We start from the raw sequence: 24,606 nt of genomic DNA on the forward strand, positions 1-24,606 counted from the left end.
GAGAATTCGAGTAAAGGTTAAACGATGTATATCTTCGTGTACAGTGATTTCGTATCTTCGTTTATTTCCAAATTTTGTCATGTCTACGAGAGTCAGAGTCAAAGCTGGATGTTTTCCATCGGCATTGCAATCCGCTAGTTCGCGTCGACCCGTGACCTCAGGGGACTGCAATTGGAAAAAATTGTAGACCTCTAAATTCCCACTGTCTGTCTTAATCTCGAGAACGGAGTTACATGAAATCCGAGACTAGATATGGGAACCTTGGGAACGGGAGGTCCAATTAACTATATAAGAACTTCCGATGCAACCAGATGTTACGTTTTTTCAATTCAAAACTTTACCTCCCCGAGTAGACTGTAGACCCACAGAGTAGACTGCCACCTCGACCGCTCGAACTGTTCGGCATTTGTGTCTATCAACCGTTCAGCGGGACCTGGTTTGGATGATGTTGAATTTTCAAAAAATCCTTAGCATCGGCTGACAAAATGTGTTTGTCACATTCAGGCGGGTTTTGGACTGTTGGCCGCCGGCGTGCCAGAGATATTTCGCCGCCCCTGACAATGATGATGGACAATAAATTCAAAATCTAAGCCAACGAATGAGAGCGTACTAGTATGTTGAGAGGCGTCAAAAACTCCATAAAAATATTTGATTTATATTTATTTTAATTTTATTCAAATCACGCGGATAATACGAGACTTTGTTTAAAGTTATATTTAATGCGCAGCCATGAAATACAAGTTACAAATTAAAATGAAATTTGTCTTATTTAACGTATAAATATAATACATACGTTTGTGTATATAAAAATTTATCTAAAACTGCGTATGTGACGCCATCTGTAACGATCTTTTATTAAAAACTGTTTATATTTTTAATTTTCATAAAATGGCAAAAAAAAAACATAATTTTGAGGGGGGTTTTATTTAACTCTTTCCGCCCTGTGGGCACTAAGAGGGCCTCTTATAGACGGTCCATTATGAGGGTAGGGACGGGTTTTGTAAAAAAAAAAATTGTAAATGCTAACGAGTAAAATCGTCGTTACGTCCGACCGGTCTCGAGATATGACACACGACCCTCCTTTATCTCCCTCATCCCGACGACCTTTAACCACCAAAATTTAATAGCATCAAATCCCCTAATATACAAAATTTCAGAACTTTTCGACAATAAGCACAGGAGTTATTAAGCTTCAAAGAGGGCGAACAAAATCGTCTCCTCCCACACTCGCAGAAAAACTTATCAAAGTTTTTATAATTAAATATACAAATATAACATTGGAAACAATGATTCAGGCGAGAAACAGATGGATTTCTTCCATGAATAAATAATTTAAGTAAAAAACGGATAATATAACTATTAAATCTCATTATATTCTTAATATTTAATTTAATTATAAGAGATGACATTAATAAAAACATGAAATACGATTAATTAAAAGCTCCACCAGAGGGATTTTATGATTAAAAAAGTTAAGATAAAATATAATATGAAATATCAGCGTTATTCACCTTTTCGCTCTTTGAAGACGGGACATTGCCAAGAGATTATCAATTCACTGAAGGTAAATATTCACTTTTTTACCTAGAAAATTCGAAATTTTACTTCAATTGACTATTTCGAGATTTAAAAATATTTTAAAATTTATTTAATATACTTAAATTATAATAATTATAAATATATTTATTTATTGTGAAATGTTTCACGCATTGATAAGGATATTCAACTTTGATTTCTTCATTGATTTAATTATTTTTTGTTTAAATTTTATTAATATAAGCTACGTCAGTATCATTGATAATCGATGTTGGCATTTATATTGAATGAAATTTATTTATATGTTTTATATATATATTTTTTCTTTTTTGTTTTGCATGATATAATTGCATCTGCTTAAAAGACAGTAATTTTTCTGCTACTATTCCCAATAGTAGCAGAAAAATAGTCCGATATATTAAAGCAATCGTGTATATATTTGGCTCATTAATAACGTCGGCTTTTGAGATGTTTATATATGGATATGAGATTTATTCAGAGGAGCAACGACATTGTCATTTATGCGTCGGTTAATTCCTCAAAAACCGCTTAAACGATTTAAGTCTTTTCTTTTTTTTAATACAAATAGAACACATTTTGATTTAGGTCATGACGCAAATAGCATTTTTAAAATTTGATCCGAGACCGGAGATATACGATACAAAGTTCACAATGTTAAGTCTATGAGCGAAGTTGGTGACAAAGCGTGCGCTCGTCAAACTTCAATCGATCTTTCCGATTACATTGAAATACATTGATTTCTCTCAGGATTTTTTTTGTATTTAATTAATAATAGTTTTAGATAATTTGTAATAGACAAATTATCCAAAACTTTGCTGATTTATATTTCGAAATATGTCTAAACATTCCTAGAAACTTTTTAATTTAGATAGATTTTAAGAATGAGTCTGTAACACTGCTATTTTTCATCGATATATCAATGATATGCTTTCTATTTAAATCTTTTGCGCTAAGAAGGCTTATTGCGCTAAGAGGACGTTTCCATGTCCATTAATGCTCCGGCCAAATCTACTATATACACATGAAAAATCTGTGCCCGTTATAAATTTGGCACGGCACGTCAATGGGACTGGCCAGTAATGAGGACAGAACTTTGTATTTCCAGGTCAAACTATCCATGAAAATTTTTGCATCAACAATGACTCGAATCCAGGTTTCTACAACAACGAGTTGATATTTTCAACTTCTCAGCCCGTAAACATAGTGCTGTATAGGGACATTTTAAGACAAATATTCATTTACTTGCTTAAATATGCAATTCCCCAGAAATAATTATATATTTAAATTCATAGGCTACTACGTTACATTAACCTATATTAACTATACTTCCAAGTGTGTTATCGTTCTCGAGATTATTGTAACTAATAAATAGCGAGGTTGAGGCCGAAGTTTTAATTAAACGCGAAAACGTGTACGTCGGACGTTCAGCGCCGCTTTCCTGTAAGCATAGAAGTTTGACAATGGTATTTGGAATATCGAGCTTGATTCCACTGACTTTCCGAACACCATTGTCAAACTTCTAAGCTTACAAGAAAACGGCGCCGAACGTCCGACGTACACGTTTCGCGTTTAAAACTTCGGCCTCAACCTCGTTATTATCTTATCTGTTCAGCCCTTAACGAAGGTCGTTCAATAAGTATTTGGAGACAGAAAGCAGTTCTAAATACTTAATACTTAATCGAGTTCATACACGTGACGTTCAACTTAAATAAGAGTAAATAGGATTCGTGTTAGTATGTGTCAACATTCTCATTTGATACATGAGTGCGATGATTGACAATGTAAATCACTTTTGCTTAATATCAATATTGTGATAAGGAATTCATTGATGAAATTTTTTACGAAATCCTAAATCTAAAACAAAAAAAAAAAAAATTCAAGAAATTATTTGTGATGACGAGATCTTTGTTTTTCTCGATTGGATTTAAAAATTTGCATAAAATTATTCGAATTCGAAGTATATTTTTTAAAATTTGTTAACTCGAAATGCTAAGCATAACTAAATATCGTTTAATGCTTCCTTTATGGTTATTGTAAGTAAAGCGATTTATTATTGAAACGCCTACAAGAATTCGAACATAAGCATGAATTTGAATTAAAAATAATTTTATACTTCTAGTTACTTTAGTTCTAGTATTTTTAAATATAAAATTATTTCAAAATTAAATATGAAAACGGTTAATGTTACCTATGGTAGCAAACATGGCGACTTGTCTCTGAAACAGTGGGGACGCATGTTCTAACCTAACCTATTCTAATAAATTACCCCTATTCTAATAATTTTGTTGGCAATAACTATGGTAATTTATTAGAATAGGTTAGAACGTACAGTACGTCCCCACTGTTTCAGAGACGAGCCGCCATGTTCACTACCATAGGTAACATTAACCATGAAAACATTTCAAAACTTAAATAATTGATTTACTTTCTGATTTTCAAATGGTTTAAATAAAATAAAATTCACATTTGATTACACTAATATTAAATCAATGTATTCAGATAAAATAGTAATTTTTCAGATTTCGATATCGCAATTGAATGTAGTTTATTTCTTGATTGATGCGGATTTTGACCTTTTCTTTAAACTAAATTTCATCTTGTCAATCAACGAAGTAACTTACTTTCGCTCTTTTTACTTTTTTTTTCCTATCAGTTCATAGTGATATCACTTATAACCAGTGGTGATATTCAGCGGGTTCGCACAGGTTCGGCCGAACCCGTTGTTAAAATTTTCAGTTTTCCGAACCTTGTTAAACACACGGAACATTTCTCAGTGGTTTTGTTTTTTTTTTTTTAATATATTAAAATATACGTATTATACTCTGTAATACTACTAAACTAGAGCCTTATACCCCGTTCGCACCGAGCATTTCACTCTAGATTGTGAGCAAGGTCGGGGACTATGTCTTGGTGCGATCTCTGCTCGACCGTTTCAATCTCGACCGAAACGAGGTTTAATCGCAATCGATTCAAGAGAGTTCTTGAAACTAGATCCAGTCATAAGTGAGATCCCACAATCTCACGCACGCGAGATAATACAAGATGGCCGTGGAACACGTGTCGGGCTATGGACAGCGAAATAAAAAGGATATTGTATTTCGAGAGATGATGACATCTGTCTATTATCAGCAGTGCCATTCGGGGTGAAAAATTTCTCTGCCTAAAAAAAAAAGGGTCGACAGCATTAATATACTATTGTTACCTGGTCTTCGCGCAGGGCCACTTACGTTCCAAATACGCCACTGATTATTAGATATATCGCAAGGAAAGGTATTGTATTTATTTCTAGCCAAAACTTCCATTTCGTATGTCGGTGATTGTCAGGGAAAAATTTTCTGCTAGCGAACCCTTTGTTAACTATTTCGAATATCACCACTGCTTGTAACTATCGCTCTTATAAAACATAACCTATTTTTTAGTATAGAAATATTAAATGAAGCTGATATTAAATCTATGACTTAACTCCTTCACTAAATTACAAGGTAAGCCTATAAAATATTTAACATTTTAGTTAATGTTACCCTAGGTGCCAAGATGGCGGCTCGTCTCTGATTCCAGCAAGGAAACAGTGGGACGCACGTTCTAACCTAACCTAACCTATTCTAATAATTTGGTTGCTAATAATTATAGTAATTTATTAAATAGGTTAGGTTAGGTTAGAACGTGAGTCCCACTGTTTCCTTGCTGGAATCAGAGACGAGCCGCCATCTTGGCACCTAAGGTAACATTAACCAAAATGTTTATGACAGCAAATCATAATTTATCATTCATAATTATACAATTAACGTACTTTTTGAAACACAGTAGATTCTTTGTGAAGATTCATTGTAAAATTAATCTTCCAATATTGAAATAAACGAAAATTTCTTTGTTTTTCTTTGTTTCATTCTAGATCTGTTAGCATTTTAATTATTTATAGGTTATAGGCATATTTTTATACGGAACTCTGATAATTAATGAAAAGTTTGTATGTTTGTATGCGAGTAGATGTAATGGCATACTCATAATTTTGAGAATATAGGTGCTGCTCGAGACAGATTCGGGGACCAAAGCAAGTGCCTTGTCGTTTTTCAGAGAATGTAACTCATTTAATTACCTTAGAATTATTTTTGTTACCTAATCTTACTCAATTGAAGTCATGCGGTATGCGTTATATTTATTATTATTTTAAAGTGGCAGAACTGGTTGCTATCATTGGGTTGTTGCAGCACCCTAAACACCCCCTAGATAGTTCTCCTAAGTTAGCAATGAACCCCTGAAAGTGGGTTGAAGACGAAACACGCGCTTTCCCAGAAACATGTCTGATATGATAGAGACCCTTCTTTCATTCGTAGAGTGTTTGGAAATAATAAAGTTTGTTATAAAAATATTTATACCATTAGATCAAACATTAGTTCGTTATTTGCAATTTAAGCATATTTATTATTTGTTATTTAGAAATATGTCTCCGTCACCATCGAAAACACGAACGAGGACGATGTCGAGTGGCGATTTCATTCGTCCGAATTCTCCTAGTAGATGTACTTGGGAGGCTGGTAAAAGGGATTCTCCTCACATTAATGTTAACTCGTAAGTCCCGAATTTAATATTTTTTAAAATTTTATCATTTCGAAATTGCAATATCTATTTTATTTCAAGCACGTAATTGACATGTTTGTGACCACGTGTTCTTAAATGGAACTTTCCATACGCAGCTACTTTATTAGTTTAATAATTCTCTATAAAAAATATTAATTATTTTAACTATTTTAAATTATTAATTAAATTAAACAGTTTATAGTAGTATTAAAAATTATAATTTAAAATATATATATAATTTTATCGATTGTAGAGGTATTAAGAAACCAAAAATATTGCCAAATATTTTGTATCAGATTGGTGGAACGCCTTTGGTACGACTTAATAAAATTCCCCAAGAACATGGAATACGCTGCGAAATGTGTAAGTAATAAATTATAAATTTAAGATTAATATTAATGATGAAAGGAATTAATATTTGTTGTACATTCTGAAATCACTATGTTTATTGATAAGAAAAAATTTTAGATATTTATATCATTCAACTTTAACAGACCTGATATTAATTAATCTAGATTATAGTACTTATGAATTAGTGATAAGATGTTTTATGAAATGACAACCTTTTATCTTATCTCTGAATACTAATATTCTGTATATTACTGTATAGCCATTATTTTTCGACTAAAATGAATTTAAATATTTTCAGAATTGAGGTTATTATAAATATAACAACAATGTGCTACTTGACGTTGTACAAGATTAAAGATCTTAGCTAGTACCAGATCCCGAGTAATGATCACGATCATGTTTATCAACACTCGGCATGATTATGATCATGAAGAGTGTTGATAATCATACATTTTATGCTTGATACTCCTAACAATGAGGCTCTAGTTTAGATCACCTTTACCTAAAACTGACACCGGGAATTGGTCTGTTTTATTGTTATATCGATAATATATAAAGTCTAATAATTGTTTATTAACAAAACTGCAACTATTAGTAAATCTTACTCCAATTAAGCATTAGATCGGTGATGAAAACCCAAGGCCCTTGAGGTCCTAATATGCAACCCTGGACTTTGACAACATAAATTTTATTTTCCTGTTTTCTGCCTTGTGCTATTATGTAACCCTAATTATGCTGAAGAACTTTCAAACTAAACTCAACTCAACCAGTAAAAAGTTAATAAATTATTTATCACTAGTTTGCATATCATTAGCACATATTATTGTAGTACCTAGTGAACTGATGGTTACAGAGTATGTTGGTACTCAACAATCTTAAGCTTGCCTGCAACTCTATAAGAAAAAGCTGCATGCAGCTTTGCAAGAAGCCTGCAAAGTTCACTTGTGGCTTACATCCAAAAAAGGTTGTTCATCACTGCATTAGATTTAAAAAGGCATATAAAGTTATGGATCTTAGATTACTGTATATTTTGTTACATGTCTAAATTTATTAAACTTGGATTGTGATTTCTTAAGGTTTTCATCCTGTTTAAAAGTTTTATATAAAAATGTGTAGAATTCTCAAAATCATAATTATGTTGTTTATTACTAAGTAAAAATTTAATTATCATAAAAAAATATATATATAATTTAGACAGAATTACATTTTTTCTTTTCTAAGGTATGTTATATCGAAAAATAACAATTTGAAATGTATAAGTTAAACTTTCAATGCAATTGAGATGGACAAAATTCACATTTTGCAACCTACGTAGAATAAATTAAGTGATATATCATTGGATATTGGCAAGCTATTATTTTGTAAAGTTATGTGATTATTCTGTTATTTTATCTAATATGTGATTAAATGGCTAATGATAATTAAAATATACTATAATAATTATCTAATGATTAAATTAAATGTATTAATTTTTGTACAATTCTAACTTTAAAAAACTTTTATTTTTATATTGCCCAATTAATTTGTTATTTTAGGAAGTTTCAATATTAGGAATTTGAGAAACTGCAGTAAAAATGAATTATTAGAATATTTTAACATGAATAATAAGGACATTAAATTAAAGTTAAATGTAATAAAATTTATATTACATTATTGCATTAAACTATTTTTTCTTTCTATTTTGTTTTATTTTTTAAGTCTTTTACTCTGTGCGCCAAGAGAACATTTTTTATTTGTTATGGTCTGGTCAATATCACAATGAGTCATCTAGGTAGTGTAGTGAGGCTCAAGGCTGACACATCAGGGTCAGATAACCTGTGAAAATTTGATTATGATCCAGGCTTGAATATATTGTTTCATATAATTGTAAGCTGAAACATTTGCCACCTTAGCTGTCTGACTAACTGTACTATGCCATTAAGCTTTAATGGTTTTTATGAACTAGCTATAATATAGTCATTAATAAATAAGAGAAATTACAATATAAATCAGTTTAAGTAATTAAAGAGAATATTATTTTTATTTCAAGTTTAAAAAAGAAAATTTTAAATTTTAGTGGTTAAATGTGAATTTTTTAATGCTGGAGGAAGCGTTAAAGATAGGATTGGTTTACGAATGGTGGAAGAAGCAGAAAGGGAGAATAAGCTGAAACCTGGTTCTGTGCTTATTGAACCGACTTCAGGAAATACAGGTATAAAAAATTAAAAATGATAATATAAAATATTTTTATTTATAAATAATTTGTTTTTTTTTTATTATTAAAACTAGGCATTGGATTAGCATTGGCAGCAGCTGTAAAAGGATATCGATGCATCATTGTTATGCCTGAAAAAATGAGTAATGAAAAAGTAGATGTTCTAAGAGCTCTGGGTGCGGAAATAGTAAGAACTCCTACAAGTGCCACTTACGATTCACCAGAGTCCCATATTAGTGTAGCTCAGAGATTATGTGCCGAAATTCCTAATTCTATTATTTTAGATCAGGTAAAGTATTTATTTTTATGTATGTATTATACATACTTTTACTATACATGTCAATTACAAACTAACTATTGTCATCTTGGAAGACAAATAGACAAAGAAGGAATGAAGTAGAGAAATAATTACATGATTACAATGCAAAATTATTATTCTGGTAATGATTAATATCAAAAAGTTTTTAAAATTCATTAATTATATAAGAATTTATAAATAGATAGGAAATTTTGTAATACTGTATAAAGCCACATTGTTTACAATGATTTGTTATATATTCAAGTATTATTTCTTTTATCATATAATATGTACTGTACAAAAAAATACATAATGCATATGACAAATCATTACTAACAATTTGATTTTACACTATAAAAATTTTCCATTAATAAAAGATTTTAAACATTTGATTTGATTTTATATGCTAATCATTATTAAAATCTTTGCAAAACCTGTTGTATTTATTCACTTAATAGTTTTGGGTGCTGTTACAGCCATTTTTTGGAAAATATATTCTGAAGATGGACTTAACTGCCAATTAGATTAGGTGTCTAAACCTTCTAATTCCTAAAAGCAGATTTTGTAGAAATTTTTTGAAATTGTTTTTTGTGTAAAGAATAAAATGTAATTTTTAATTACTATTATCATATATAGTCTAATCTTAAATTTATTATAAGATTGTAAATGTGAGAAAATTAACAGAAATAGCATATATTAATTTATTATAATTATATTGGAAATTATTATTAATTGACAGTATCGAAATCCTGGAAATCCTCTTGCCCATTATGATAACACTGCAGAAGAAATAATAGAACAGTGTGATGGCAAAGTCGATATGGTAGTTATGGGAGCCGGAACCGGAGGAACAATTACGGGTGTAGGTCGTAAATTAAAAGAAAAATGTCCAAATTGTAAGGTAAAAATCCTGTTACGAAATAAGCTTTATTTAAATGAAATTTATTGTATTTTTAGCAATTTTTAATGCAATAAAATATAATTTCACTTTTAATTTTTTAAGAATGTTTGCAATGTTGTAAAATTATTTTGAATAAAAATAACAAATATAATTAAATCATCATCAAAAGTTAATATTCTAATAATTTTGAATATTCTTCATTAAATATATTTTAAGATGATAAAATTAAAATAAACATTTTTATAAATATCTTTTGATTTTATTTTGATAGGTTATAGGTGTTGATCCTCATGGTTCTATTTTAGCTCAACCAGAATCATTAAACACAGCTGAAATTACTATGTATGAAGTAGAAGGAATTGGTTATGATTTTGTTCCAACTGTGCTAGATAGATCGGTATGAAATTGAATATTTTATGTATATAAACAACTATATATATATATATATATATATATATATATATATATTATGTATGCATTTATTTATAATAAATAAATGTATCTATATATTTATTTTCTGTAACTGCTTTTATTACATTAATATTCATTTGAAAAATTTTTTCTTTCTGTAAAAATGAAAACTTATGAAATTTCATTAAAACAAACAATCAGTGGAAAAATAAATATAAAATATAATAAATATATCCATATCAAAATATTTAATATATAAGCAATATGAGGAAATTGATTAGATATTACATTACAGAAGTTAATGATATCATGCTAAGATTTTTGATACAAAATATCAAATATTTTAATTATTCTACATTCTATATCTTAGCATTTACAGTAATTATATATAATTAATTTTTATCCATTCAAATAACAATCATTGTAATAAACATCAACATTATTATTTGACTTAACAAAATCATTTATCATTCTCTTTTTATTAAATATGATTTTTAAATTAGAAAAACATTGTTATTTTTAATTTATAATCAGTTTATTGCTTTCTTTGTCATACATTAAATAGTATTATTTTTCTATTAACTTTCATTTATATAAAATAACAAAAGTTCTTTATATAAATATCAATAAAAATTTTTATTTAATGCTAAAATATTATTAATTTACATTTTTAATAAAAACCAGATAATGATTATTTATTTAAAGGTGGTTGATAAATGGTATAAGACTGAAGATAAATCCTCTTTTTTGATGGCAAGGGCTTTGATAAGTAAAGAAGCACTTCTATGTGGTAAGATATGATTTGATTTTAAAGAATTTAAATTTTTCACTCTTTATTTTTCATTAACTTTGTATATATCAAATGAAAATCATAACTCAAGTATCTATTAACAATGATAGTTAGGTTGAAATTAATATCAATATTTAAGATATTCTTATTTATTTATTTGTTTTTAATAGAATGAATAATTTAATATTTAATCACTTAAAAACATCAGTTTTTCAAGTATTATTAAGAAACTGTTTATTAAATTTCTCAGGAATTTGATGAAGAATTTTCTTGATCAGAAATACAGGAAATCCTCATTAATTCAAACTCAGATAGTTTAAAATCCCATTAGTTCACAGCTATACTTTTGTCCTGGCTGGGGATATAGAGATTTTCATGTTAATGAATTCGGTTAGTTTGAAATACAGCAACTTCAAAATTCGAAGTGAAAATTCTGTCTGAACTCTGATAAATGTATGTTAACTTTAGATCGAAGTGCCTCCATGATATAAGAGAACAATAGTGCAAGGAAAACTCTAATCTGGTCAACGTGGCCTTGCTTTTCGGCAGAAATTTGAAAAAAATTGTAGACCTATAAATTCCCACTGTTGTCTGTCCCTCTTTCCTTAATTTCAATAACAGAGTTAGATAGATGAAAGACAAGACCAGATATGGAAACCTTGGAGCCAGAGGCCCCAATTAACTATGTACAGACTTCCAATGGAAACTGGAAATCATGTTATTTCAATTTTAAAATTTTTAACATATTTATTTTAAAATATATGCTCTCCACCTCAAATTAATAGTGGCTTGCCCCTGTACTGTACATATTACTTTTCCTTTAACAATAGTCATTCTGGTCATCTATGTAACACCTCTCAGGGGAAAATTTTTGAATTGAAATAATGTGACTTCCAGTTTGCATTAGAAGTTCATATATAGTTAATTGGGGCCTCCTACCTCTAAGGTTTCCATATTTAGTCTTAGAGAAAGGAGTCAGATAAATGAAATCTAAGACGGAAGGATGACAGTGGGAATTTATAGGTCTACAATTTTTTCAAAATGCAGCCCAAAAATTTTTCAAACAGAATGCATGAAGTAAGTTCTGTGGTAGAAAAGTTGTCTCATGATAGAAAACATTTTAATTCATGAATTTGAAGCAGGTTTTATTCTTAACATTGAGTTAATATCTAATTATAAATTATTTACATTCAAATAGCTAAAAGTAAAAATGTTGAAATACGAGGCTGATTCAAAAAGTAAGGTAACGTTAGCTCTCACGGATGTCATATTTCTCTCTTGTTTGAATTTCCCATTAGGGTAGCAGCCGACAACCATAGCTTTATCACACATGACATTGGATGGCACAAACTTTGTGTCAGACTCTCACAATATCATTTTGAAGATGACTGTGTTCACGGAAGCATGGTCAAACGTGAAAGTTCATAGTGTAATTTGGATTCTGTGTCTGAAGGGCAACTCACCAGTAGAAATTCATTGTCAACTTGTTGAGGTGTACTGTGGTAATGTCATGTCACGAAAGCAGGTGTGGGTTTGGTGCATTGAGTTTGATAAAGGCAGGACAGATGTGCAAACTGAGCAAAGATCTGGTTTGTTACGGTGCTTCAAGTGGGAGAATATTTCAGCCTGGAATATCCTCCCTACAGCCCAGACCTGGCACCTTTTAATTTCCATCTCTTTTGGACCATTGAAGAAGCACCTGGGTGGTAGGCAATTCCAAACTGATAAGGAAGTTCAGCAGACCATCATGATGTGGCTGAAGGGATTTGATGCAGATTTCTTTTCTGCCAGGATCAATGTCTTGGTATATTATTGGAATAAATGTTTGGAAAAGCATTGTGACTACATTGAAAAACAATATGTGACAGTGCCATAATAATCTGTATCAATATATCTGCCTGTGAAATAAAATTTGTACAGGAGAGCTCTTGTTACCTTACTTTTTGAATCACTTACGTAATATCTAGATATTCTGTCAAAACCAAGTGAACTTTCAACACTAGCAACATGAAAATAGTTCTTAGGAACTATGCAAAACTGATGCAGTAATTTTCAATCATGAACAAAAACTAAATCTCTATTTTTATTCATTATCCTAAATCTTGTAATTTAGGAAAATGTTACTACATAACATTAAATGTGTTTGAAATCTGTATAACATAACAACTACATTATTAATGAGTGTAAAATAAAGTAACTTAAATAAAAAAATTTTTAAATTTAGTAAAATATAATTTATAAAAAAACTAATTGAAAATAATATAATTTAGCATTGATTTTAGTATACTTTAAAAGTTTATATCCTGTAAATTTTTTAAATTATTGATATCAAGAATGAAAATTATTTAAAGTTAACAAAATAATAATGTACAAAAACTTCATAGTTATACTTTAAAATATATCTTTTTAATACTTTGTAACAATTTATTTTAGGTGGAAGTAGTGGTAGTGCAATGGTAGCTGCACTCGAAGCAGCAAAGGATTTGAAAGAAGGTCAGCGATGTGTTGTTTTGCTTCCCGATGGTATTCGTAATTACATGACAAAATTTGTCAGTGACAACTGGATGAGTGAAAAAGATTTTATTGACATTCATTGTGAAATGGCAGCAAAACATTGGTAAATATTATAAATTATAATGTAATAATATATTTAAGAAAAATTTTGGAGTATATTTTTTTGTGAAATTTATTATATTTAATTAAAAATTTGGCTTTGTTCTATATCCATTATATATTGTCATTTTTGATTCTTTTAAAATATTCTGACTAGAAGGAATAATAGTTATTATAATGAAAGTTATTTCTTGTCTTAAGAGGCTATGTATAAATAAGTTTGACTTTGCATATACTTTTGCCAGTTAGTACAAACTTAAAAATTCATAAAACTTAGGAAAGCAGCTGTAGTTCCATATCTGTAGACCTTGATCAACACATTGCCAATAGAATTATGTCATCAATCTGGCATTTCTCACATTATTTTTGATTATAGAGTATTTGTACTGTCATGTCTCTTAATCTTTTTATTGTACATTTTGAAGCATAATTTTACAATTTTTCTTGTCTAAGATAAAAAAAATTGAATAAATTATTCTAGTAACAGTTCATCAAACATTTTTTTCCCTGCTTCATTCAAATTCTTTGCATATGGTTACAAATGCATAAGCATTAGGAAATTTTGACTTATAAAATTCAATCTGTATAAATTTTCATGGAATACAACCCATACTTAAGTTGATAGTGATGTGGCTGCATGGCTGAGGTGATTAAGATATTGATCTGCTGTTCTAGAAAACCCAAGAATGAATCCAGGCAAGAATTTTGTGAGCAATTTGTCTCATATATTGACCTTGTCTCTCACTACCTGACTGCCTCTCATTCCAGGTCTAGCTGATTCTATGATGGATAAAACTGAATGGCCCTTTTAATTGCCTTCATAGTACAAAGAATTATGAGAGGAGGAAGAAAGTTAGTGTAGCTGTATCTTGTTTGTTATTCAATTAACTCATTGGGCTTCAATTTGAAAAAATTGTAGATGTATAATTCCCATTATCATCGGTCTGTCTTTCCTTAATCTCGAGAATGGAGTTAGATAGACGAAAGCCAAGACTAGATATAGAAAGATTAGGGGCAGGATGCCCCAATCAACTATATATGAACATCTGATGCAAACTGAAAGTCACGTTATTCAATTCAAAAATTTTCCCTTGAAAGTAGTTTGCATGACTCTATTGCTAACAGAAAAGTATGATGTAGAGGGTGAAGACACTACTAATTTGAGGTGGAGAGCATATATTTTAAATTAAAACTATAATTAAAAATTGCAGCCTGGCATTGTGATGATGCCACAATAAATAATAGCTCATTTTAAATATATTATTTCATATTGTGTAGTTAACAGGAATCAATTATACCATAAACAAAAATTTGTTTGTTATTTAACATGTTTGTTCACTGCCAGTTGATGTAATTCTGCATCACATGATGCAAAATTGTGTCAACTGACAACAAACATGTTAAATTTATTTTTCATGATGTGAAAAATATATATTTACATTTAAACTGAAAATTAACCAATAAATAAATAATCCTATTAATTAATAAACCATGTGAAAAGTATTTATACATATGCATTATTTTTGTAATGATTTTTACTGTTTTATAAGGTGGTGGAATTTAAAAGTGAGCTGTCTGAATCTGGCTGCACCTGTTAGTGTTCTTCCAAATATGTCATGTCAAGATGCCATTGATATTCTTAACAAAGAGGGATTTGATCAGCTACCAGTTGTTTCTGAATCAGGGTATATAATAATTGCTTTAAGATTTTATAAAATATTTTAAAAGTTTTGAAAATAAGTTTTTATTTTCTAGTGTTATCAAGGGAATGATAACATTAGGAAGCATGATGGCAAAAATTCTTGCTGGAAAAGTTATTGCTACGGCACCCGTATCTGAAATAATATATAACCAATTTGATAAGGTAAGTTGTTATTAAATATTCTGACAAAATTTGAATGACTGTGTATTAAGTTACATATATTTTTTTAATTAGATAAAATTAGATGACACTTTGGGAAAATTATCACGTTTATTGGACAAAGAACATTTTGCCTTAGTAGTGCATGATCAGAAAATCTGTAAGTGTTATTTTATTTAATATAAATTTTGTTTGAAATAAAGAAAGTTATTTCAATTTTATATTAATTAGATACATCATCAATAATTATGCCAAAAATAATTGAGTTGATTTAGCTTAATAATAATAATAATTTACAAATTTGGATTACAGTTGGATTTTTATTAATTTGTTAGTAATATTAATTACCCTATTTTACGGACTATAAGATGCACCTTAATTTTTAAACAATTTTTAAAAAAAATACCTATAAGACACACCTGAATTTCGGAGGCAATTTTTCGAAGAAAAAAGTGCGTCTTACAGTCCGTAAAATACGGTATGTATTAATAATAATAATTAATATGTTGAAATTAAAAGTTGGAACTTGGATTATTTTGTCAAACTTCAACTTTGAATAGAGCAGAGTTTCACTTCATGACCACTCATCTTATAACTTCCTGCTTGTGTGACAGGTGTTATGACTGTATGAAATGTATTAAAGTGTCTTGTGTAGTTAAAATTGTATTTCCAGGAATATAATCACAATTTATTGCACAGAACTATGAGAAATAGAATAGTTTGCTTAATAATATTTTGCCAATTAGATTGTAAAGGAAATGTTCTGTTGTGTTTAGGTACTATGAAGGCCCTCAGCACATAGGTAACAAATAAGGTGACAATGAATGTTAACAGCAATTATTTCAATTAATCATCTTGTATGACTTGGTTGAGCCAAAATAATTAACTTTATCAATTATTAACACTTGTTATTGTATAATTTTATTAGCATTGTGTATCAATCTTAATCCATTTATGCATTAGGCAGAGTTGTGGGGATTACACTTTTTGGCATAATTATTAATATTTAAGTTAACTATTTTTAATTTATTATGATTAGTTTATATCATATATAATTATATAATAGCTGTTATTTAATTGCTTTATAAAACAGAATAGAAAGATTTTCATTTTAAATGGTAATAAAATTTTTCTGTTGCACATTAAAAAGCTTAAATTAATTAGTAATTCACAACACAGATTTCATGTAAAATATTAATTTAAAATTCTTAATTTATATCAAAACTGCATACAGTTTGATACATTTCGAAAAGGTAAAATTAGATAAGAACCACAATAAAAGTAAGGTATAAAATTGAAGATAAACTCAACAAGTTTTATTGCAAAAATTGATACAGTTCTTTTCACATAAAATTTATAAAATCTCCAATATGCTTTTGCATGGAGAATATCTAAATTATAGTTTCCTGCCATATGTTCTGTAACATCTGCAGCAGTTAAGTGGGAAATTCCGAGTTGTCTAGTATCCTGATGAATGGACTTCCATGGGCTTTGTTAGAAAGCCTTATATTCTTGTCTGAAAATTAGGGTTTCCTATTTTTGTAATTTTTCAACACACTCTCATGGACAGAAACTGTTCTTTCCATGCCTTTACGGTGTTTTGTGATAAAGGATTTTTTCCAAACACAATGAAAGTTTTGCTGCCCTTACAGAATGGAATTTATCTTGGTGTATCATCATGCAATTTGAGCTTTTTTTTTGAGCCAACATCATTTTAACAATCTTGACTTCAGTGTCACAACTAAATTACTCCAGACACCTGAATTAATTTTAGTGAAACTTACACAGTTGCTCTTCCTCATGCAACACATCAAATACTGAATTTTAGCAGCAATTTAAAATTGTCATTCTCAATTCAGATACCTTGTATAAATATTACATGAATTCTCATACAAGTTAATCGAAATTTATCTACTATTTATGTCATTTAGAAACAAATTAATAGTAAATATTCTATATTATGAAGGCATTTTATATTAAATCCAACAGATTTTAACACTTACTTCAGATATATTTTCTTTTATGACTATAACATTTTTCTTGGTTGTTTAAGCTACAAAAAGGTATTTAAAAATTCTCAGAAAATTTGTCAATTTTTTTGAAAACAAAATTCTTCCATGAATAAATTGCTTACAGATCAATCAGAAGCATCAGCAGTCAATAAAAATATAAAAATTCCAAATATAGTTTCATAATAATTTATTATCCATGAAAATTATTTTCTTCTTCACATTTGTGATAATATGATTTAAACTGATGAACTATTGGAAAAATATAATGCACAGTTTCTCTGATGAATTGCATTCTCTTTTATGTTTCTCATCTTTAACAATTCTATCACAAATAACACAAAACTTGAAAATTTCCTTCTTAATATAGTTTAACTGCTGATTGGTAACATTTTATTTTGTAGTTGCCATCCAGTTACATTAACGATTTGCATAATAAATTATTTCCTGGCAATCTAATCTTAATTTAAAAAAAAATAAAGATAAAATTTCTATCATCAATATTGAAACTTATTTTATAATCAGAATTAAGTGATAAGTGATATACTTCTTACAGCACATACAACTAAAGAAACTGTAAAATTACCAGTTCTGGAAACTACAGGTATTATATGAAATAGATATAAACACTAATGTGCTTATACAAATGTGCTTATTAATAAACAGAATAAACTTTTAATGATATTGATTATATATTAATTTAAATATTTCTTACAGTTAAATCCAGAGATAAAGTGGAAACTAAACAAATAGTGATTGGTGTGGTTACGAGAATTGATCTTTTGAACTATATTACCAGTGAAGAGGAATCTCACCGTTACCAAACTCCTACAGATAAATCTACATGATTGAATCCTACTTTGATCATAATTAAATATAACATGATCAAATTGTAACTTTTTTATATTTTTAATCGGACAACCAGATTAAGAGAAACTTTCCGCAGTACATTCCCTCCAAATTGATTATTTTTAACTCTATTTTTTCTAAAATGCTTTATACTTATGCATTATCTAATATATTAAGTGTTACACCTGATGAAAACATTCCATTTAGTATATATATTATAGCAAATATAAGTATTCCTGTAATTCATTACGTTATGTATGCATATGTTGTTACATTGATTTAATATATTTTAGAATTTTATTTAAATTTCAATAACAAAATATATCAAGCTTTAAATCAAAAATTTAATTCGATACTGTTATGGAATCGCAATTGAAATTTATACAAATTTTTCTGCGGAATAAACTGTAGTCATAAATACATTCCAATTTATATGAAAATTTTAATAAACTTATTGAATCAAAATATATTTGCTTGTTTTTTCTATGCAATGAAATATATATATACACACTATATATTCATTGTATTTACATATATAAAATGACATAATGTACACAATGAATCTCAATGCAAGGATTCGTTTCGTGTGCTTTATAAACAGTTACATTAGTTCACTCGTCTACAATGTATTTATCTGTGGAAAGCCGCAAGACAAAAATGTATATGAATTCTCCATAGTGGAGAAATAAAAGGGAAGATAAATTTGAAAATAATTCTTTAAATATTTTTCAAATTATTATTCGGAGCAAGTGGAAATGGTTGAATTTTACCAACAACACCTTTAAACGGTATCTGTGGAAAATTCTTTAATTTAGACGAATTAAAATAATATTTTCAACAAATGAGAACACATTTATCTATGATCATATCGTGTCGGATTTGACACTAAATGCTAAGAAGACAGCAAAAACCAATCCATATATATCGCATATATTTGGTTGTTGCTGTATTATTAGTATATACGGTATTCATTTTAATTGAATTGTCGGTGTCGCTCGGATATATGTTAATCCTTTATTCCGATTGTCGGTATCAATTATTGTGTGTACATTAAGCATCCCAGCTCAAATCGTGGGTGTCGGCCATGTCGTGAGGATATCCCACTTTGTTTAATTCTAAGTACGACACTCAAAAATTTATGCGCGGAATTTTTGACTTTGTCAACCGTTCGGGTTGTTATTGTGAAACACCACTTAAGCAAGGTACTGTACATTTGGTTGGTCCGAGAGGTCATACTTAACTACTAAGTCGCGCGCTCTTCTAATCGAGATAAGTAAAGTCCATCGAAAAAAAAATCGCTCAACATGCGGACTGGCGTCTTTATGCCGCCAGCTAAAATGACGCCCTGAAATTAGGCGTCATTTTTACAAAAGGGGGGAACCCTGTGGGACCGGGATTTCGCCCCCTTATCGGCAAAGTGGTTGTCGAGCTAAAGTCGTTAAATCAATGATTTATTCCGTAAACAAGACCGAGGAATGGGTGCGCGAGACGATTTAATTGTCACATTCCCGACCTAATTGACAGATCCCCGATCGTACATCGTGGGTAATTTTGGGTCATCGTTTTACACCAAGTTCAAAGCGGGATTCGTCCGGCTCTCCTACGGAGGGGGCGGTGGTCGGGGCTGAACGGTCCCAGCTGCACCTTCTCCGAGTCAGAAAAACACATTTAGAGTGTAAATTACGGGACCGTCGTCCGGGGAAGGGCTTGACCCGACTCGTACGGGAAGCGGCCCGGGTGGGGGAGTTCGGGGATCTTCGGCGACCCCGCGGCCCGAATCGCGTCCCTGGCAACCGACCAGGAACCAATAAGGTAAGAGTTAGACCCTCGATCGGACCAACCAGAACCCCGAAATTTCGGGGAGAGGTTTGATATAAAAATCCGGAGACCCCAAGATAGGGGGCAGTAGAGTTGTGGTTGGTGTTGTTGTTGCGAGGTTGGAGAGAGAATACTCAGTTCAAAGGATCTACATCCGGACATCTTGGGATACTGAAGACGTCGAATCAAGACTCCGAAATTCCACCCAAGTGCGGACAAAGGGACCAAGGGACTCAACTTCCCCCCGAGGATTTCAGCAGTCCAGCCTCCAGCTTGACCTTCTCGTGGAAACGAATTTTCTACGGACACTGAACCACCCGACTGCGGACCCGAACTTTTCGTCAGAGACAACCTCCGTTGTAAGCATGTTTCAATATAAATAAACGCGCTAAACAGGAGATACGGTCTATGTGTGAATCTCTCTGCGTTTGTTAGACCACTACCCCCATACGGTAAAGGCCCTTTCGCAACATCCTGACTAGCAGCGAGAGGAGCGAGTCGGGTCAACTTGATCAAATCTTCGCCTTTCAACAAGGGCGAAATCCTTACACACTTGTATTCAGCATTTGTCGAAAGTCAAATGCTAAATATATCATTTAAAGCCGCGTTAGATGGTATAAAACATTCTAAGTTGTGGTTTGTGCTTGAAGAAATGATGATGAGCAAACATTTTTTTGAATTTGATAATACACGTTTGTAGGAAGACAACCGCAAGAGTAAAATCTGTAAGTGGATATACGATATAAATAAGTTGAAAATAACATATTAGAAGATCTATATTATTTTTTACAGGTGTATAAACGTGTGAATCGTATCAAATTGTCTGATCTATCGAGTTTGCCCCATTCTGATAATAAAGAAATCCATAAGTTAAAGTTTACAAACGATACAGTTATTATAGCAGATTCTCCAAATTTGTTACAGGAAAACAATATATACAAGGTCTGTCCGAAAAGTTCGCGAACTTGCAAATAGAAGTTGCTTGCATCTACCTAGAAGCTAATCAGTTTTGTCGCCTTCGAAGTAGTGTTCTCCTCAGTTTATGTACTGAATTCGGCATCTCTGCCATCAAAAGACGCTTCTTTTGGGATGATGCGCAACTACGCTAGACAATTTTCCTTAATGGCGTCAACGGGTTCAAAATGGCGAGGAATTTTGAGAGCGAATTTTAATTTGGGAAACAAAAAGAAGCCTGGTGGGGTTTAGTCCGGTGAATTTGGAGGTTGAAGAACAAGTAGCGTCTAATTATAGGCCAAAATTTCTGTACTCAGCAGTGTTGTGTGGACTGAGCATTGTAAAGCCGGATGCACACATGCGACGCGGCAAGGAAAAGCGGCAGAATGACGTCACTTTTTCTCGCCGCAGAAGTCGATTTTGTGCCGCTTTTCTCGTGCCGCAAAAGTTGGTTGAATTCTATCTTTCGCGGCGACCGCCGCCAACACGCGTTTCTATCAGCCAATAACAGTTCGTCTGGTAGTCACGTAAGAAAATACAACCACGTGGTGTTTTAATGGCGGGAAGTTCGACGCGATTAACCGAGTTAACAAATATCAGAATAAAGAGGAAAGGATAATAAATTTAACACAAATTCCACACAAATAATCATATATAATTTAATTCAAAGAACAAAACAACCGAATCTTACTTGAAATAGTATTCGTTATCGAGAGATTTTAATCGAGGAAAAAGCCTATTTTGTACACAAGTTCTTTCTGGATCCAAGAAAATATCTAATCCAAAATCTTCGTTCGAATCTTCGACAAAATCTTCTAGCTAAACAGGGCCGTTCCTAGGGTATCTGCCGCTCGGGTGCGAGAATAATTTTGCCGCCCCTTCCCCCAAAGTTGTTAAAAATTTACAAATAAAACAGATAAAGTAAATTTAAGTTAAAAAAAATTGTACAAATATACACAGTTTATTTAATAGAATATAATGTTACAACTTATTTGTAATGTAATAAAGAAATAAATACATAATTCATACATACAGGCAAGGATGCTAACATATCTACTATTTCTACTAATAAGTTATACAGTAAAGTTTGATTTTCTAGCTTTTTTTAATGCAAATGTCTTAACAATGTTAGACACATCTATATTTTCTGACAGCTCTTTTTCAATACTAATAATGGATAAGTCTGAAAGCCTTTCTTGCCCCATTGTGGATCGTAGATAATTTTTTATTATTTTAAGTTTGGAAAAGCTTCTTTCCCCACTAGCTACTGTGAGAGGTAATGTTAAGAAAATTCGTATAGAAATTATTAAATTTGGAAATAGATAGATGAGATTATTTGTGAATAGGTAGTTAATAACATTCAATGCGTTCATTTCAGAGGAAATATAGGGTGCAACATTGTCAATTTCATCATATAAATCTTGAGTTAAAATATCTTTTTGATTTTTACATGGATCACATAAACTATTCTCTAGAGCTTTACATTTTGCAAATCTAATTGATTTATCCATTTGAAGGAAATTATATAGGTTGTTAAGAAAATTAAACAATGTATCATGCTGCTTTATTTGCTCGAACCTTTCTTCCAATTTTGATAATGCGGTGTCCAATATTACAAAGTAAAAATTAATTTTGAATTGGTCAGCCGGGTCTTCACACTCGTAATCAAATAATCGCTTTTTTGTTCGGGGTCTCACAATATTAATCGGAGGAAACGAAGGGTCACAGTCGATATCATCGGCAATTTTTTTGGCCTCTTCTAAAATATCATTAAAACCTTTATTTGATCTAATATTAGATAAATAAGTTTTCGTCTGCTCCAAGATTAAAACGATATTAGGTAGTGTAGAATCTGACTCCTGCATCACTTTACTTGCAATATTAATTTTTGTTAACACAATATTCCATGTAATAATAGAACAAATAAATTTAAACGACTTGATTTTTAAGAGTAATGAATTTGCCATATTTCTGGTTTCAGGGTCTCTGCTATTATCAGAATAAAGTGCAAATAAAGCGTCATATATTTTTGCCAAATTGTATCTAAGAACTTTCAAAGCATCTATTCTACTTTCCCATCTAGTACTAGAAAAAGGTTTTAATGATAAAGTTGGGATTTCATCTTTTAAAACTTGCCAACGTTTAGTCGATGCAGAAAAGAAAACGTAAAGTTCCTGCACAATAGCAAAGAAATTTGTAATTTCTAAAGACGCTTTTGCAGCGTCATTAACAACTAAATTTAAGCTATGGGCCGCACAAGGCACGTAAAAAGCTCTAGGGTTTAATTCAAGAATTTTTTTTTGTAAACCATTATTGCGACCCTTCATATTCGCACCATTATCGTAACCCTGCCCCCTTAAATCTCCTAAACAAATGTTGTGAGTCTCCAAAAAATCCAATAAAACATTGGTTAAGCCTTGTCCTGTCGAATCTGATATTGAAATGAATCCCAAAAAATGCTCCCTAATTTCTATTTGCTTTGATTTATTATTTAATAAAACAAACCTTACTACAACAGTAAGTTGGTCTTTGTGACTTACATCAGGAGTCGAATCTAAAATAATAGAAAAATATTTACTAGCTTTTAACATAGATATAATTTCATGTCTTATTTTCTCTCCCAGAAGGGAAATTAGTTCGTTTTGAATATGAACACCTAAATAATGAGGCATATTTGATGGAGTTTTTCTAATCCTGTTAATATGATCGGATATCGTATCATTAAAGTTTGCAATTGTTTCAATTAATTTTAAAAAGTTTCCATTTTGTTGCTCATATATCTTGTTATTTTCACCCCTAAAACTCAAATTTTGACCGGCTAAAAATTTAACAACATAAATTATAATTTTTAAAACAGAAACCCATCTATCTTTTTCCATGTTTATTAATTTCTCATTTAGTGAATCAGTTGTCGTTTTAGAAGAAATTGATTGTTTTAGATCAATCCAAGATTTTGTATTACAAATGTGACCTTTTGATTTTTCATGTCGTTCTATAACCTGACTTAAATGTCTCCAATCATTATAACCCTCAACTAAACCACTAGAAAAAGTTTTAAATATTTTGCAAGGAAAACAATATACACAGTCTTTTGATTTAGAATACACCAGCCAAACTCTTGGAATTATTTCCCCATTACAAGTTTTTTTATAATAAATAGACGAGAAACCTCTATTGTATTTATTTATTTATTTTTATTTATTTATTTTTTTTTTAACTTCCCTTAACCCTCTGGCACTCAGGGATCAATACACCCCGCACCGCATTGCACAACGGGGATATATGAAACTTTAATCCTTTACATCAAGAACACAAAGTAACAGTAAACAATAAAGTAAAATAAATAAACAAACTACTGGGCAGCTCACCCAGGAAAGAGATAATTACATTCGAGCGTTCTTGCTCTTGTAAATTTTTCTGAA

The 24,606-nt window shown here is 30.6% G+C and overlaps 2 protein-coding genes across 5 annotated transcripts; one reads left to right on the top strand and one right to left on the bottom strand.

Annotated features, from left to right (window-relative positions):
• Nucleotides 1-1,471: 1,471 nt before the first annotated feature.
• Nucleotides 1,472-18,881, top strand: LOC136973547 (cystathionine beta-synthase-like). Of its 4 annotated transcripts, none has more exons than XM_067268277.1 (14): nucleotides 1,472-1,564; nucleotides 5,995-6,126; nucleotides 6,389-6,498; nucleotides 8,543-8,677; nucleotides 8,755-8,969; nucleotides 9,718-9,879; nucleotides 10,151-10,276; nucleotides 10,996-11,080; nucleotides 13,514-13,697; nucleotides 15,244-15,378; nucleotides 15,449-15,557; nucleotides 15,630-15,714; nucleotides 18,120-18,167; nucleotides 18,281-18,881. In XM_067268277.1, the coding sequence occupies exons 2-14, from the start codon at nucleotides 5,999-6,001 to the stop codon at nucleotides 18,409-18,411; spliced, it is 1,653 nt and encodes a 550-aa protein (XP_067124378.1). In that variant the 5' UTR covers nucleotides 1,472-1,564; nucleotides 5,995-5,998; the 3' UTR covers nucleotides 18,412-18,881. The 4 variants fall into 4 exon arrangements, with proteins under 4 accessions (XP_067124378.1, XP_067124376.1, XP_067124375.1 ...); XM_067268275.1 differs by lacking the exon at nucleotides 1,472-1,564 and adding an exon at nucleotides 3,529-3,590; XM_067268274.1 differs by lacking the exon at nucleotides 1,472-1,564 and adding an exon at nucleotides 5,830-5,910.
• Nucleotides 18,882-22,257: 3,376 nt separating this feature from the next.
• Nucleotides 22,258-24,063, bottom strand: LOC136973546 (zinc finger MYM-type protein 1-like). The gene has a single exon (XM_067268273.1). It carries the CDS (start codon nucleotides 24,061-24,063, stop codon nucleotides 22,258-22,260), a length of 1,806 nt encoding a protein of 601 aa, XP_067124374.1.
• Between the last annotated feature and the right edge of the window lie 543 nt (nucleotides 24,064-24,606).

Source organism: Centruroides vittatus, unplaced genomic scaffold (genome assembly GCF_030686945.1).
Source record: "Centruroides vittatus isolate TY-2023 unplaced genomic scaffold, ASM3068694v2 contig_3198, whole genome shotgun sequence".
NCBI lineage: Eukaryota > Metazoa > Arthropoda > Arachnida > Scorpiones > Buthidae > Centruroides > Centruroides vittatus.